General features: G+C 42.6%; 1 protein-coding gene across 7 annotated transcripts in view; it reads left to right on the forward strand.

Moving 5' to 3' along the window:
* fermt2.S (FERM domain containing kindlin 2 S homeolog) overlaps positions 1 to 18,587 on the forward strand; it is a 76,583-nt gene that overhangs the window by 12,580 nt on the left and 45,416 nt on the right. For all 7 annotated transcript variants that reach the window (XM_041575192.1, XM_041575193.1, XM_041575190.1 and 4 more), the window contains exon 3: positions 15,685 to 15,918. In XM_041575192.1, the coding sequence (XP_041431126.1) occupies positions 15,685 to 15,918 (234 nt within the window). The remainder of the gene's footprint in view (positions 1 to 15,684; positions 15,919 to 18,587) is intronic.

An 18,587-nucleotide genomic window follows, 5' to 3' on the forward strand; every position in this document is an offset into this window, starting at 1 on the left:
TCCTCTTTTGAGAAATGGATTTCAGTGCAGAAGTCTGCTGGAGTAGCCCTATTAACTGATGCATTTTGAAAAAAAACGTGTTTTCCGATGACAGGATCCCTTTAATGAACTCATGTGGGCTTCTATATAGGATGAGTAATCTACCTGATTTTCTAGCCTTTTCAATCAGATTTCATTCAATCCCAAACCGGTTTCTACTGGAATACTTTCAATACGAGGCTTTTTAAGCCACCTTCATAATGGAATATGCTTTACCAGTAACCGTATCCTGAGATAGCATTGCTGTATGTTTTGTGCTCATGCATGGAAGTCTGTACATATAGGCATTTAGAGGCTTCCTATGTATCTGATATTTATAAATGGTACAGGCGAATCTGCCACAGCCAAATCAGGAGAGGGAAATAAAGTTGTCTAGCATAATGGGGAAATGCCTGGAACAATATATAATGTTTGTTGGTTTTTAGACTAAACATTATTTGGTTGAGGGGGTGGCGGGAAAAGGATTTGGCTATCTGTATGGAATATGTTTAAAAGGCTTGCCCACCTGTCAAGTCATCTTTACCTGCACAAATAAAGAGCCTAGAAACATTGTAGCTTTTTTTGTGGCTGCTGAAGGGAAGTTATTCAGCTGGGCGGTTACGCCAATTCTTTCTGCGAGGATTTGTTTCCCCCGAAATGCATCTTAAGATAGAACACATGGTCATGTGAGATGGTTATGCGTCCAATAAATTACTGGATACAGGTTTGAAATAGGCAGAACCCGTTTCAGCCCAACTCCCTATCTGTGTCCTCCAAGCATTTTTCTTGATTTACAATGTTTCATGCTCCTCTAGTCTCCAGGAGGAACTGTTTTGTTTATGGATATGCGGATGGATGAGGTTTTCTTATCATAGCAGCTGGATCTTCCACTGGTATTGCATAAACACAGCTTAAAGGGGCTGTAAAGGCAAAAAAAAAAAAAATCTCATTTTAACTTTCATTAATGAAAAAGAAATCTATCTCCAATATACTTTAATTAAAAAATGTCTGACTGTATGCAGTGAAATTTCCCCTTCGTTTTACTTGCTCTGACTGCTGCGGATAGGAAACTTCAGACGGTCCCTAACTGCTCTGCAGGGAAACTATCATACTTTCAAACGGCAGGGGGGAGCCCCCTTCCCACCTTACTTCCCAGAACTCAAGCTGCTTTGTTTGTTTCCCTGTAGAGCAGCCAGTGACCGTGTAGAGATTTGTACCCACAGACCCATTGCAGTCTGCATATTCTGATTATTAATCAGTCTTGCTGTATCGGCTTCTATGGCAGAAATTATTTGACTTCTGCTGTTTTGATAATTTATCACAATCCTTAAAGGAAAACTATACCCCCCCCCCAAACAATGCAGGTCTCTATAAAAAGATATTGCATAAAACAGCTCATATGTAAAACCCTGCTTCATGTAAATAAACCATGTTCATAATAATATACTTTTCTAGTAGTATCTGCCATTGGGTAATCATAAATAGAAAATTGCCATTCTGGGATCGTGCGATTCACGGTGCACACAAACATACCAACAAACCATACTTGTTAGGTCACATGAGCCAATTAACAGACAGCAAAAGACAGAGTTCTGTCTTTTGCTTCCATTCTTTTTCCTGTTACAGTCAGAGTTGTAGTATTTCTGGTCAGGTGATCTCTGAGGCAGCACAGAGACCATCATGAAATGGTGGCTCTGGGCAAGAGATGTAAAAAGGCAATTTACTTAAATATATAGACCAGTTTGGTAAGATTCTTTAATATGCCACTTAGTATGATGTAAACTATCCGTTGCTTAAGTGTTCATTTTGGGGGTATAGTTTTCCTTTAACATCTTTGCAAGACTGAGACTATGCACATGCTCAGTGTGGTCTGGGCTTCTGTTCGGAGGTTAAGCTTAAAGGATAAGGAAAGTCTGTTAGCACTTGGGGGTGCCAAATGTTAGGCACCTCCAAGTGATTGTTTTGAATTACTTGAAACCTCGGGCCGGTGCTCCTATCGCAGAAAACTGCACCGGCCGGGGTTATACCAGTGAGCACCACTTTTTTTTTTTTTATCAGGCTTCTGGTGCAGTAAGTTCATGTTTAGGATACAAAATTTCTAGCATTATTCTATTTTAGACTTTAGTTCCCCTTTAACAGGGTCTCCTCCGAAATCCCCTTCCCTTCGACTTGCAGTGTATGTTAGGTGTTCTACTCTAGGTTTGGCATAAACAGGGAAAATTCCATTGTGTTCTTGCAGGCACTTTCCTTTTATTTGAAAGGGAAAGGCAGTGTCTGTGGCAGGCACTAGGGTGTTCTGTTATAGTTAGGAGTGTGGGAATAGGCCAGGGACTCCGTATTCAAACCCTGCATGTGACATCACCCTTATACAGCCCTCAATGCTACCAACAATTTAAAAACCTTTTTACCTATGCATTCACTTTCCTAAATAAAATATAACTGCTTCACTGATGTTACAGTTAATGGTAATCTATACAAGTAACTGTTCATACTTGAAGTAAAATACCCTATAAGCTGAATGATGATGATTTTAAATGACAGCCCTGGGGCAGCTTCTTATCAGATCCCAACTACAAATCGTTTGTGCCCTTGTTGGGGGCCGCATTAGTATGGTGTAGGGTTTCTGATCTGTATATACAAAGCCAAAGAAGGAGTTGCACATGAAGTAGTGACAGTTGTCTTAAAACTGTGTATTACTAAATGTAGCCATACAACGGGAGATCCGCTTGTTTGGTGATGTCGCCAAATGATTGGATCTCTCCCCGATATGCCCACATTGAGTAGGGCGATATCGGGCTGATCAGATCTAGGGCCCAGCAATCGGATCAGAATAGAGGCAATACAGGCGGTTGGATCAAGGGACTGCATCAACGAACAGATGCAGCTGCAATTTTTTACCCTGCCCAATGGGATCAGAATGGAGGCAATACAGGCGGTCGGATCAAGGGACTGCATCAACCAGGGCCGGAACTAGGGGTAGACAGAGTAGGCACGTGCCTAGGGCGCAAAGCTGGGAGGGCGCCAGGCACGTACCTCCTGTTGCCTACCCCAAGTCCGGTTCCCTTCTTTGCTCTTCTGAGTGAATTCACGCAGGCGCCGCGACTACCGGGCCTGCCTAGGGTGCCTGCCCAGCGTGGTCCGGCACTGGCATCAACGAACAGATGCAGCTGCAATTTTTTACCCTGCCCAATTGACATCTGGCCGACTTTCGGCCACATATCGATCGGGGAATCCCTTTGGAGGGCCCCTACATTCGGGCCAGTAAGCTGCCCGTGTATGGGGGCCTTTAGGGTAGTGGCACACGGGAAGATTTGTCGTCTTCCGTGATTTTTTTTGACGTGGCTACACAGTACAAATCTCCCGAAAATGCCTCTCCATTGCCGGTAATTGAAATCACTGGCAGTATGTCCGACGTATCGGTAACTCGCCCGAAGTTTCCTCCGGAGTCAATTTCGGGTGATGTAGCGATACATTGGACATACTGCCAGCCATTTCAATTACAAGAGATGCAGAAGTATTTTTGGGAGATTTGTCGCCCACAGCCGTGTCAAAAAACACACAATAATTTATTCAGTTTTAGAGATTTTACCCCGAAACATTATTGAAGTGCAATCTGTTAATTTCTGATGCGAATTTCTTAAATGGTATACAGTTGGAACCATGGCCAAACACTACTTTGTATATTAATTAATTAATACATAGCTTAATTTAAAACGTCATTAAATCCTGGAACGTTTGGGAGCTTCTGCTAGTTTGGAGCTATTAACCTAAAATACTGAGTGAAACCAGTGCATGCAACAGTACTGCACTTTGTTTACCTTGCTAATTTGCACTGCTTATTGATTCTTTAAATCAGAATTTACTCACACTGGGGACTTCTGGGTACCTTTCTTCCCATCTTCTGATGGAAAACAAATGTGGGTACAGTTTTTATAAGGTCTTTCTTCAACTCCGAATCTATTTCTAGGAAAAGTGGTTGAGAACATGCTTTGCTCTGAGCACTCTAGTTACCTTTTTTTTCCCCTTGTCTTTCATTTAGGTTAAACATTTGCACAATTAGGTTGATGTTGTGGTAGGTTTGCATTTCACAAGGAAAGCAAAGTGTGACACAGTAATGACGTGGCAGTTTCATGCAGTGAGGGAAAACACATGTGGACTGCATTGACTTATTCCAGATGTCCACTTATTTGTGTTCAATTCCCCTCTCTTTGACATCTGCAGCCCTGTGCCTAGCCAGAACAGCTCTTTGTGTTGGAGATGTGTAGGTGAATACTAAGGGCAGAGGCGTACGCTGCTATTTCGGGAGATTAGTCAGCCAGCGACAAACCGCTTCTTCTTCGGGCGACTAATCTTCCCGACCTGCCTTCCCGCGGGCTAGAATGTAAATCGCCAGCGGGATGGCACTCTGATCGCTTCGGCTTTCTGAAGTCACCCGAAGTTTCCTCATGAGGCAAATTCCGGCGACTTTGGAAAATGAAGCATTCCAAGTGCCATCCCGCCGGTGATATAATTACCTATTTAAATATAGTAGTTTGGTGGTTTTGTTTGCCTCGCCTTTGCTAGTGTTCTTCTATCTCTGGCACATAAAAAAATACAAAAAGGGCAACAATTGCGTAACAGCAGATTCTATAATGTCCGTCTAGCTGGAAAAACCGAGGGTAAACATTGTCTTAATGAAAAACAAAGTCGGCACTTTGGGGGAGATAAATGCTAATTCAACCCTTATGTTGGTTTAAAGCAATAGGAGCATGAGCGAGCATTCCATTTAGTCTATGCTGGAGGTCTTGTCATTCTAAAGGGGGTGGGGTTCTATTTTATTTTTTTAAAACTGTTGAAAATAATTAAGTATGGTATGGCACTGAATATTATGAAAAATGTGTGTGCTAGCCACATATGCCCAAAAAGCAATTTTGGTAGCAAGGCACAGCGATGTAGTGGTTAAACGCTATTGACTTGCAGCACTGGGGTCCTTGTTTTTAATCTGACCAGGACACATTCTCACCGGAATGTGGAAGTTCTCCCAGTAAATGCAGGGATTTCCTTCTGCGCTATAAAAACATACAGGCAAGTTAAATCGCTCCTGCAGACAAGACTTTTGGGGAAATGTAATAACGTCGCAAATAGCACAAATGCAAAATGAGGCTTGATTCTTAATGTAATATTCTTCCTTAAACTGTTATTACATTGCGAATTTTAATAGCGGTTTGCGAATTTTAATTGCGCATTGCCCACTTTTAAGAAGTGCTTGAAAGTGTCGTAATCTTTTGGAGCAAACACAACAACTTTTTCAGTAAGAAGTTTTATTACATTCAGTGCACACTGGCACTAACTATAAAATTCGCAAACTTTCTTCCACTGTTGGAAGTGGTCACTAAAAAGTTTCAGGGTTCACAAAAGCTATATTAAATTCACAGTTTTTCTTCCCTCTATTTTCCAGCTCCTAAGGGCAGGGGCACACGGGCAGATTCGGGGAGATTTAGTCGCCTGAAGAATAGTCGATTTGTCGCCAGGCGGCTAAATCTCCCCGAATCTGCCCGTGTACCCCTGCCCTTATACATTTTTTTCCATGAACCTTTGCTTATCTTGCTATTGTGCCTCCGTCTCCTGCTGTGCTTGAAAACGCTTATCATCCAAACTTTTTTTTTACTGTTCTTTCACCGCATGCGACTGTCTGTATCTGCTAAGTGCCTGGAATAATTGTCCCTGTTTGGCTAATTACTGTCTGGGTGAAATGTACCCTCTCAGGTAGTATCCTGGCAAAAAGTTGTTTCTTACAAGGATCTGTTTGTTCTGCTATCTTTTTGCATTGAGTGCTCGCCACGTGTATCAGATCTGTTGCCAAGGCCTGTGATGCGCAAGGTATTTGAATTGCTACCAGCAGTTTTAATCCAAAGCAGTTTTAGGGCAGAGAAACACGTGCAGGTTCGGGGAGATTAGTCGCCCGGCGACAAATCTCCTCTTCTTCAGGGTGACTAATCTCCCAGAACTACCTTCCCATGCCTTCCCGCTGGCAAGAATGTAAATCGCCGGCGGGATGGCACTCGGAGTGCTTCGTTTTCCGAAGTCGCCTGAAGTTTCCCCGTGAGGCGACTTCCGCTGGTGATTTACATTCCTAAGGGCAGAGACAAACGGTCAGATTTGGGGAAATTAGTCGCCCAGCAACAAATCTCCTCTTCTTCTGGGTGACTAATCTCCCCGAACTGCCTTCCCGCTGACTAGAATCTAAATTGCACGGGATTGCACTTGGAGCACTTCGTTTTTCCGAAGTCGCCGAACTGAGGAAACTTCTGACGACTTTGGAAAACTAAGCGTTCGAGGAGATTAGTCGTCACGAAGAAGAGGAGATTTGTTGTGGGCGAATAATCTGACCGTGTGTCTCTGCCCTTAAGGATCTAAATCTCCGGCGGAATGGCACTCGGAGCGCTTTGTTTTCCGAAGTCGCCTGAAGTTTCCCCGTGAGGCGACTTCCGCTGGTGATTTACATTCCTAAGGGCAGAGACAAACGGTCAGATTTGGGGAAATTAGTCGCCCAGCAACAAATCTCCTCTTCTTCTGGGTGACTAATCTCCCCGAACTGCCTTCCCGCTGACTAGAATCTAAATTGCACGGGATTGCACTTGGAGCACTTCGTTTTTCCGAAGTCGCCGAACTGAGGAAACTTCTGACGACTTTGGAAAACTAAGCGTTCGGGGAGATTAGTCGTCACGAAGAAGAGGAGATTTGTTGTGGGCGAATAATCTGACCGTGTGTCTCTGCCCTTAAGGATCTAAATCTCCGGCGGAATGGCACTCGGAGCGATTTGTTTTCTGAAGTCACCTGAAGTTGCCTCACCAGGAAACTTTGGGCAACTTCGGAAAACTAATCGCTCCATGTGCCATCTTGCCGGCGATTTAGATTCTAGCAGGGGGAGGCAGTTCTGGGAGATTAGTCGCCTCGAAAAAGAGGAGATTTGTTGCTGGGCGACTAATCTCCACGCATTTCTCTGCCCTTAAATGTGGCTATAGATGTTAAGATTTTTAAAAGATCTTTTCGTTATTGTAAGACCATGTTTATCCTGAAATTATCATTTAAATGTAAGAATTATCCATCTACTAAAAATACTATTTCAAGCGATATTGTCTAGTTGAGGCCAGAGAAACCAATCGGTGCCCCCTAACCTCACGCTAATTTGACCGATTTGTCAGATCAAACTAAAATTGGTGAGGTGGAGGAAAAAGGTGTCTATGGTCACCTTTATACTACCAATTTTGGGTGGCCTCATTCAGTATGATAGTGTGGCTAGAATTTGAGAGGCTTAAGCTGGCCATAGATGCAAAGATCCGATCGGACTTCCCCATCTCCTGACCTGCCACTAACCTTCAGTTTAAATAAAGTAGTAAAAGAACAGATCAGCCAATGTTCTGCCCCTGACAGCAATCGTATAAAAGTTATGTCCGACAAAAGCTGGTGACAGTCTCCCACTGAAAATCGTACGATCGGTAATACATGCAGAGAAATTATCGGCAGCCGACAAATCTTTTAACCTGTCCGATCGACTGAACTACCGATGTCCGTGGGACGAAAAATGTCGGAACTCTCCACACACGGTCCAAAAAACCGTACGAATCGAGGATCTTTGCGTCTATGGCCAGCTCAAAGCTGGCCATAGATTTACAGATTTTGTCCTATATCTGATGAACAATCATGCGTTGGAATTTCCCGACATTCAACTAACCCTTCAGATTAAATAAAGTAGTAAAAAGAACAAATCAGACAATGTTCTGGCCATGACAGTTATCTTACAAAAGTTATGTCCTACAAATAGTAGTGACTACCACTAATTGATAATGTCAGGGATGTTATCTTTGACAGAGTCAGAAAACTGACAAAAAACGTCTAAAGGTAGGTAAATTATTAGAGTGTGGTTAAAAATAGATAGAACACCCACGCATAATCAAAATATGAATAGTTACATAGGAAGTGCCAATCACTTGAATTTTTATTGTTGTTCTTTATAGAGATGCAGTGCAAGATTTCCAAAACCTTATTTGCTTCGCCTTCTACATGTGTTACCTGATTGAAACCCAGGCGGCAGGGAACATTCCCTTTAACACATCTGCCAGTTTCATACTTAACATTGTGTACTTTCATGGGGTTTTTCCCCCCCCGTTGGTTTTATTTATCCAAATTCAGCTGGCTTAAAGGGAAACCCCTACTTATGACCACTGAACCTAAATGTTACGAAGTTATCAGCTATACATAATGCTTGGAGCCTGGGCTTTTCTGAATAGAGTTTTTATGTACGGTAATCTGGATCACCATACCTTAAGTCTACTAAAAGCAATACGCTCAGTATTATTTTTGCCAGCAATAATGATTAATACATCTTAGTTACAATCAGGACAAGGAAAGTTAAACTAAAGACGTAGCTAGAAATGTTGTACATTATGTTTTGTGCTTCTGTACCAGCCGAAGGCAACCACAGCCCTTTAGTAGGAAAGATCTGTGTCTCCAAAGATGCCCCAGTAGCTCCCCATCTTCTTTTCTGCTGATTCACTGCACATGCTCTGTGCTGCTGTCACTTACTGAACTTAGGGACCCACTCACAATATACAGTACACATAGAATAGAAATGTCACAATATAAGACTGATTAGTAATTAATACAGATATTTACTACATGGCAGCACAGAAATCAGTTTCATTAGCATCAGAATTTAATAATCAGCCCTGTAGCATCAGCTTATATTACAGACCAAAATCATCTTTTCCTGCTGGATAATTAGTGACGACCCCTAAGCTTAGCTTCTCAACAGCTGCTCAGAGCCCACTGAGCATGTGAGTGTCACAGACACTTTCCAAGATGGTGACCCCCTGTGACAAGTTTGAAGTCCTGGATCATTGCTGCTATTGACAAGCTGAAACTTTAGGCTGGTGCAATAAGTTCACTATATAAAATATGGCCTTGCCATAATTTTGGAACTTTCTAGATATTGGGTTTCTAGATAAGAGATCCTATACCTGTATTTTCTTGAATGAAGGACCCATTTTCAAAGCCTAATGGAGCACAGTGTGATTTTAAAACATTTTTTGCTGCTTCATAGGTGGTTGTAACAGCAAAGCCCTCGCCGCGCACACAACTGCTTATTAAGAACTTCGTAGTCTCTTCTGTGGCATCATTTATTGTTCCATGGGCAGTTTTTCTGGGATCAGAGTGAAAAAGTAACCCTATATTATTATATATTTTTTAGAGCACCTGGCCACCAGTGTGCAGCATTATGTTTGTGTTATGCAATTTCTGGTGTCCCGCACTACATCGTAGAGGTGACTTTTTTTGTTTGGAGAGACACCAGAAGCATGAAAATATCATGCTTACTATTCGTGATCACTATATATAAATAGTGAAAACTAGAATGAACAGATTCCTCATTGGGGCATTGCCTTCATATGCTGAAAACCTTGCCAACTTCAAAAAGCGTTCATTTTCCATTGCCATCATCCAAAAGCTCTTGGTATAATTAAACCTCTGTCTTCCGCACATGAACTCAAACTGCCTTAGGAATCTTGGATATGTCTATACAAAGAATAAAATCTAGTTCTGGGCATCTTTCCTGTACTAGTTATTGTCCTTTGTTGATAAAGCACCAGTATATCCTGGTCTCCTCGGTTTGTACTGAACAATTAAGAAAACAAACAACAACAAAAAAAAGAAAACTCAAGTTTCTAAAATATTTAGAACAAAAGAGGTTCAAGAGTCAAGTTAAGGTTTTCATGGTAGCGGCAACATTCCTCTTTGTAATGAGCTTTTCCTTACTCAATATTGTTAAGCGTCAGACCACACGAGCAGATGTCGCCCCAGTGACAAATCTCCTCTTCTTCAGGGCGACAATCTCCCCGAACTGCCTTCTCCCTGCCCTCCGTCGGTCAAAATCGTCTGGGGGAATGCACTCTTGGATCTTCGATTTCAGAAGTTGCACTAAATTTCCCCGTGAGGCGACTTCGGAAAACTAAGCATCCTTTGAGCCTTTCTCCAGGCGATTTTCATTTTAGCCGGCGGAGGGCAGGAGAAGGGGTTGTTCACCTTCCAAAAACCTTTTTTCAGTTGTTTTTAGATTGTTCCCCAGAAATATTGATTTTTTCAATTACTTTACGTTATTTATTATTTACTGTTTTTCCAAAATCTAAGTTTAAAATTTAAGCCCTGTCTCTGGTGTTTGTCTGGCAGCTCAGTAATTCAGGTGCAGACTCTAAACTGTTACAATTTTGCAACATTTAGTTGATACATCTCTGGAGTATTAGCAACTATTGTATCAATTCCAACAGCTGCCTGTAATGAAACCCAGAGAGTCTGCTCAGCAGGGACAAAGATAAGAAATGTATCAACTAAATGTATCAATTTAGAACAGTTTACGGGGTCAGCGACCCCCTCCCAGAGCTGCTTCCGAAGGTGAAAAATGACACTTTACACTTCAATATATAAAAACGGTCATGCATAGAAAATGGAAAGTAGTAGGAAAAAGTCGTTATTTCTGGTGATCTATCTGAAAACAGCTAGTTGTTTCAAGGTGAATAACCCATATAACATCGACCAACATGTATAGTTTATTTTATTAGTAGGGTTGCCTTAGGCCCGGTTTTGTCATCTTGTGGCCTAGGACAGCAAAATATGATTAGTGGCATGCCACCCAGCCGCTTTCTGAGGAGCATTGGGGACGAGCAGCGGGGAGGTGGGCAGTGGCGGTGCTGGGATCGATCAGCTTAGGGACGTGACCTAGGGGCAACTGGGGAGGAAATCCAGTCCTGGTTGACACCTGTTCGGTTTTGACCCTGACACCCCGGTTTGTTTAAGGGGTGTCCGGGTCAAAACTGCCTGAGATTGAATTGCTGATCACCATGGGCCCCCCACTCCGCTACTTCACGCCCCCCGCTATGTCATGGCCACGCCTGAAATTAGTCTGAAGGACAGGTGGCAACCCTAGTTATAAGTAACTAGGGATGCACCGAATCCACTATTTTGGATTCGGCCGAACCCCCGAATCCTTTGTGAAAGATTCAGCCGAATTCCGAATCCTAATTTGCATATGCAAATTAGTGGTGGGAAAACATTTTTTACTTGTTTTGTGACAAATAGTTATGCAATTTCCCTCCCCATCCCTAATTTGCATATGTAAATTAGGATTCGGTTCTGCCGGGCAGAAGGATTCGGCCGAATCCTGCTGAAAAAGGTTGAATCCCAAACCGAATCCTGGATTCGGTGCACCCCTATTAGTAACATCTGTAGGGGCTTTTCTGGATGAATAATGAATAAAACAATATATAGAACTTTTTCCCCCCTTTTAGTTTCAGGAAAGAAATGTGTTTTCCTAGCCTAGACACCAATATGATAAATTACACTTCGTTATTCTAAGCCCTGGAAAAGCTTTATGTGGCTAGACTTTTGGTATGGGACGTGCTGCTTTATTAGGTATGTTTAACTAATGCCAAGTTAATGCCTTACGGGGCCTTCTGGCTTCTATGCAAGGCAATAGCCTATACTTCTTCCTAAGCAATGCATCTGTCATATATTCTCTGCTTTTGTATGTTGTGGTTTCTTTTTTTGGGCAACTTGCATACATAGCTGTTAAAATCATGATCACAGAAGAATAGTGCTAGATATGTATACATGCAATTAGTGGGGAAATATGCACAAAAAGAGGAGATTGTTTGTTTGTTTATTATCCTACTGTATATAAAACATTTAACGCATTAAGGAGATACTAGAAAATCATGCAAACTTTCAGTGGCGATCCTAGAGGGGGGCGGGCCCTGGTGAGTGACGCACAGCCGGGCCCCACCCCCTCCGTACGGCCGCATTTGCCGGCATTTTCAGCGGCGAACGGACTGCCGGGGGGCCCTGAGGGGGTGTGGGCCCTGGCCCGTTCGCACCCCCTGCTCCCCCTGGTAGTTCCGCCACTGTAAACTTTAAATAAACCCAATAGACTGTTTTGCTTCCTATAAGGATGAATTATATCTTTGTTTGGGGCATGTAGGTACTGTTTTATTATGAGAGAGAAAAAGGAAATCATTTTAAACATTTGTTTTATTTGGATAAAATGCAGTCTATGGGAGGCGGCCTTTTCTGTAATTGGTTTCTGGATAACGGATCCCATACCTGTATCAGATAAGTTTGAGTGAGAGAAGATTGTACACACACCTTCTCAGATCTCAGCACTTACATGCCTCATGTATATTTACATATGTATTTTGCGAGTCCAAAAATCCAGATGTGCTGTCAGGATCTAATTAACTTGCTGCAACCTCGAAGTGTATTCGTGACATACTTGGCAGGGTTAGAGTTTTTTTTCTTTAGGTATTTAGACCTTCAGCTTTTTACTGGATTCTTTGGAAGCTTGCATGGCAAATCTATAATGCATCAAAGCCAGAATTCACTTTAGCAATCGGCTTGTTGCCAAGAATTTTTTGCAGGATTTGGATCCAAAAGCCTTTAGGCAACTGAATTGGAATCTGGCCGCCCCTGTTATTGAAGTGGGCACTTAGGTTCAAGGAATTATTTTGTAATGAAGCTGGAATATTCTCCACCAAGGAAAAGGTTTTGATTGCGCAGGACACTGTCTTTGCAGTGTTAACATTTTCAAATCAGCGGTTGATTTTCTGTGTTGTTGAGTCTGATAATATATAGTCTTGACCTGCAGTGGCTGTTCCCTGGTAGTTGGGTAATCTGAGTAGATTGTTTATACTCTCTTATCTACTGTCAGGTTTCTATCTTAGATACAAGTTTGTGATCTGGTATGGTAAAGACAGTACTTAAGATATCCAGATATTTATTAGTAATCTGCTGAAAGGAGAGCTTTCATGTTGTATTGTACAAGACCTCGTGGCCAAGACTTGCCAGATTAAGTGGTTCCTATTACAATTTATTGGAGTGCTTTCCTTCTGTGCATTAGCTGGAGGGAGCCAGAGATGCCTCCTGATAACTTAGATAGAGATTGGCTGAAATTGGCAAGTACTGGCTCTTTCTGTCTTAGGGCAGGGGCACACATGCAGCTTCGGGGAGATTTAGTCGCCTGGCGACTGATCACCTCTTCTGCGGGGCGACAATCTCCCCAACTGCCTTGCCCCTGCTAAAATGAAAAATTGCCTGCGCCAATGCACTTGCAGCACTTCGATTTCCAATGTCGCCCGAAGTTTCCTCGTGAGGCAACTTCGGAAATCAAAGCGCCTTGAGTGCCATTGTGCTGGCCTTTTCTCATTATAACAGGGGGAAGGCAGTTCGGGGAGATTGTCGCCCCGCAGAAGACGTGATTAGTCGCCAGGCGACAATCTCCCTGAATCTGCCCGTGTGCCCCTGCCCTAAAGGGCAATTCATCTTCATTAGCAAAACTGTAATAACTGAAAAAAAAACACAGCCGGGCGACTAATCTCCCGAATCTGCCTGTGTGCCCTGACCCAAAAAAGCTGCCTTCCAAGACTTTTGGCTCATTAAGGTGAAAACCCCAAAAGGGTGCCTGGTGAACAGAGATACTTCTTGATGGGGTAGCTGGTAGAACAGATACAAATTCTGAAACATCAATACACGTTGTATGAAGGAGGCCACAAAGCATCCGCAGTACTGTGCTGCAAAACTTTTATTCCAAAATAAAGTATTGCGGATGCTTTGTGGCCTCCTTCATACAACGTGTATTGATGAATCTTTTGGTCTTTACGGTGTGACACAATTAAGAAGGTGAGCCCACTTAATAAATGTTAGGGGAAGCGCTGGGGAAATTGCACAGGATTGAAATTCTGAAACATAACTGTCACATAATATGTGATAACTACCAGTATTCCTGCTGGTTTGCCCAATTTGGATCTCTGTATACTTGCAAATGGAATGTATCAATTAGGAAACAAATTGTAACCAATTTTAAATCAAATGCAATACAGTCCGTCGTAGAGCTTTGCTGGACTATAAAATCCTTGAAGAGAAACTGCTTAGTTGTCTGCACTTTTCTGTAAATTGTGTTCAGTATTATATGATCTACAGTTCAATGAAAGGGTTTTGTCCCTCATATATTTGATAAAAAGTAGAAGCACATAATGTCCTTGACTTGCTGTTGAAATGGAAAGGATGCAGGCTGCATTACATTCCCCTTATTATATTTTTAATATCTTGTATCATCTTGTGCATAAAATTCAAAGGTAAATCAAAATTCAGGTGAAACCTTATTGGGCCAGAGTAATATTAAATCAAATTGAAATGCTTTATGGAGAAGCGCTGCATTTTATGAAATAAGTGATCATGACACAGTCCAGCCATCAAGATGTCTCTGTGGCGGCCTAAATCACCAGGGGAAACATGAGCAGAATGTTAACCAGCTAGCCATGTAATTGACCAGGTTTTGTGAAATTTCTACTGTCAATGTCCGTTATTAGTCAGACTCTGAGAGGATCTATATATGAATCTTTTATTTGCTGAATAGAGTATATGTAATCATTTATTGGACTTAAGTAGTCTTATACTACTGAGGGATGTTTACAAAAGTGGGGGCTTGTATTTGCCAATTATAGAACATTAAACATACCCTCTAGCCCAAGAAATTACATATGTGGACAGTGGCGTAACTTCGGATGCCAGGGCCCCCCTGCAAAAAAATTTTCAGGGCCCCCTCTGCACAAAATAGTGGGAGAATTTCATGTATAATATCCCCAGAACTCATAGAAGGATGGCACAGTAGCAATTTCACATATAAATACTCCAGAACTACCAATATATATATATATATATTTATATATATATATAGGGGGTATATTATAAAATATGAGGAGGCAGGAGGAGACTGTATGGGTGATACCAATGTTTATAGGGGGGTATATTATAAAGTAGGAGGAGGAGGAGGGTCAGGAGACTATATGGGAGATACCAATGTATATAGAGGGGTATATTATAAAGTATGAGGAGGGGCAGGAGAATATATGGGAGATACCAATGTACATTATATAGGGGGTATATTATAAAGTATGAGGAGGGGCAGGAGACTATAAGTTAGTGCAAGGTGTATGGGGAGTGAGTTTGTGTTAGGGGGAGCCTGTAATGTATTAGGAGCAGCTATTGGCCAGGCTGGTGCCTCAGGGCTGCATTTACACTGTGTAACCCCCTATGTGTGAGCAGCTGCCCCATAAACTAAACTCGACCCCCTTCCCACCTGTGGCCGGTACCCAGCACTCACCCCACACACTAATCTGTCGCTTCTCTATTCAGACCGAGGCACGCCCTAATGTCACATACACACAGCTACAGGTGACAGAAGCGCGTCCCAAGGCTCGCCACCAATCGAAACACAGGATTCGCACCGAGGCTAGAAACGCACTGGGCGCTGGTTACGTGTGGAAAGAACATGTTTTGTTGTGATGTGCTGCTGCTGGATTGGAGACTATGACAGCCTTTAGTTACTTTTTATTTTAACTATAATGAAAAACGGTTCTTATTTTGCACCAGTGGCGTAACTACCGAGGAAGCGGGCCCCCTGTAGCCCCGCCACCCCCCCCACCCCCCCCCCCCCCCCCCCCGTGACTGCCGGGTCTGCTTCCTCTGTAGTTACGCCACTGTATGTGGACATGTCATTTTGTTATCTTTCAAGTTATGTTGTAGATCTTTGGCAAAAGCATTTTTTGAAAGCAAAACTTACTTTCCTTTCTTTGTTTCCTCTAGACGTTAAGAAAGATTGGTCAGATCATGCACTATGGTGGGAAAAGAAGAAAACGTGGCTCCTCAAAACCCATTGGACACTGGACAAATATGGGATTCAAGCAGATGCCAAGCTGCAGTTTACCCCTCAGCACAAACTCCTACGGTTGCAGCTTCCAAACATGAAGTATGTCAAAGTAAAAGTAAACTTCTCTGACAAGGTCTTCAAAGCTGTCTCTGACATCTGCAAAACCTTTAGTAAGTTTCATGTAATGTACATCTGCTTTGAAATGCACCAAATTACTATTTACCTGACTTTTGTCACAACAGATGAAGTGCTGAAGTGTCATCAGTTTGTTAGACCACATATCACGAAGTTGTAAAATCTCTCACCTCAGCATGTTGTAGTTCTTTTTCTGCTCAGTGTTCATCTTGCAACCTGAGCTTAAATGGGGCTTGAGTGATCTGCGTAAACTTAAATTAAAAGGCTTTTATTAAAAAAAAAAAAAAAAAAAACGCACAGAACATGATTCTTTACATTTTACATATGTTTGTATTGTAGATGTAAAAAGCAAACCACTGTAGGTATCCATTGTAGGTGATGATCAAGCAAAAGCTTATACAAAGTTTAACCTCAAAGCATATGCCATATGCAGTGCTACAGAGATCACCCATATTTGTTTACTGGATGTATTTGGTGAGGTAAAGCTGTTCATATGGGACTGACAGGTGATGCTAGACTTTTAGAGCAGCAAAAGAATTATTGCTGATATTTTAGCACTCCAGTGTTTGCAGTCATAGTATCAACCAGGTGGCTGAGATGACAAAAGGTTTTGTAGTCTGTAGCTCTGCACGGTTCTCTTAGAGTTGGTGGTGGAGAACTAGGGTAAAATACTCAATGCAGGTCCTATTTTTTATAATCCTATCTGTAGCTGGCCAGCAGAGCTGTATTTAACAGCTGGAAGCCACAAACCCTGATGACTATGAAGATTTTCATTCATCCAGTTCATGGTATATCTAGTATAGGTCAATCTAAAAACAACTGGACTTGCTGAGTAATCAATGAAGACGTTTCACTACTCATCCGAGCAGCTTCTTCAGTTCAACTGACTGGTGGGCTAAACTCAGCTGTCTTTCTACACTTAAAAGACAAGGGACACTCCTTTGAAGATAGCAAGGTCCATATCTTGGATAGAGAAGACCGCTGATTTGAACGAGGCGTGAAAGAGGCGATTCATGTCAAGGTGGAGAGACCATCTCTGAACAGAGGCGGGGGCCTTCGACACCACTTGTCTGCTACATACAATGCTGTCTTAACATCTGTACCCCGGCGGATTCAGAACACTTCACACATCCATTCATGCAACTCTCACAAGTAAAGGTGGCCATACACGGGCCGATAAAAGCTGCCGACAGGCCGTGTCGGCAGCTTATTGGCCCGTGTATGGGGCCCCCCGATGGGCTTCACAGATCGAGATCTGTCCAAAAGTCGGCCTAATCTCGATCGGATGGGACAGAAAATCCCGTCGGATCGCGGCCGTATCTATTCGTTGATGTGGTCCCGCGATCCGACCGCCTGTTAAGGCATTGTTAGGATCCGATCGTTGGGCCCTAGGGCCCACGATCGAATCAGCCCGATATTGCCCACCTCAAGGTGGGCATATCGGAGGGAGATCCGCTCGTTTGGCGACATTGCCAAACGAGCGGATCTCTCAGTGTATGGCCAAATTAACACCTCTTTCTAGGAGTTGCATGACACATTGAATAATCCTATCACAACTACACAGAATCAACACACCTGTGAATTTCTTCAGATGTCACCTCTCTGAAGAGTTACAATGTGCCATTGTAAATGGATTAGTGGAAGAGTTTATATGCCGAGAACTTCCCACACCAGTCAGTTGAACTGAAGAAGCTGCTCGGATGAGTAGTGAAACGTCTTCAGTGATTACTCAGCAAATCCAGTTGTTTTTAGATTGACCTATACTAGATACAAACCCTGATGAAACTCCTTAGGGCTCTTACACATGGGAGGTTTTTCCTGCGCTCCCCTGTGTTGCGCTTTCTTCCGTTCAGCCGCAGGAGTAGACGCACTCAATTATTGTGAAGGGGTCTGTACTCACACAGACCCATGTAAGCGCCAAACGCAGGTGGGACGCAACATGTTGCATTTCACCTGCGTTCGGCGCATACATGCGTCTGTGTGAGTACAGCCCCCTTCACAATAATTGAGTGCGTCTACTCCTGCGCTCCCCTGTGGCTGAACGGAAGAAAGCGCAACACAGGGGAGCGCAGGTAAAACCTCCTGTGTGTAAGAGCCCGTATACTATTTTTTTTTTTAATTTTTACACACTCCCACCAAGTCCCACAATTTCAGCCTTTCCATAGAAAAGAGAAACATCTGTGGTGCACAGTAAACATTATTTGCATTGCCTACAGCTGATGTTGTTTGAGGTTCCATAATTTTGCCTTTACATCCTCTCCCCAACCAAGGCAGCTCTGAATCCCTAACCTAAGGGTCTGTTGAGCTTTGCTTGATTGTTGTGCTTGTTACTGTCGCAGCATTTTTAGAAAAACTGATTTTATTGTATTATAAATGTGGTTTATGTCAAAATACGGTCAATAACACAAGAAGAGCAGACCAGTTTGTTTATGAATATCTATTTTGCTTAATGCATTGATTTGTGTCCTCGTGGATAGGTAGGGCTGTCCTCTCATGCTTAGAAAATATACATTTTAATGCTGTTTTGAAGCAGAAGAGTAAAGTAATACATGCAGATGAAGAGTTCACAATGCAGAGGTCAAAGATGATGACTCGTTGCTGTTCTTTAGAATGAGCTTTCATTGATCTAGGAGATGGCTGGAGTAATTCATTTAAAAAAAAAAAAAAAAGTGGAAGTTGTAATTCTGCTCAGCTACATGATTAT

The sequence above is a fragment of the Xenopus laevis genome, chromosome 8S (assembly GCF_017654675.1).
Source record: "Xenopus laevis strain J_2021 chromosome 8S, Xenopus_laevis_v10.1, whole genome shotgun sequence".
NCBI lineage: Eukaryota > Metazoa > Chordata > Amphibia > Anura > Pipidae > Xenopus > Xenopus laevis.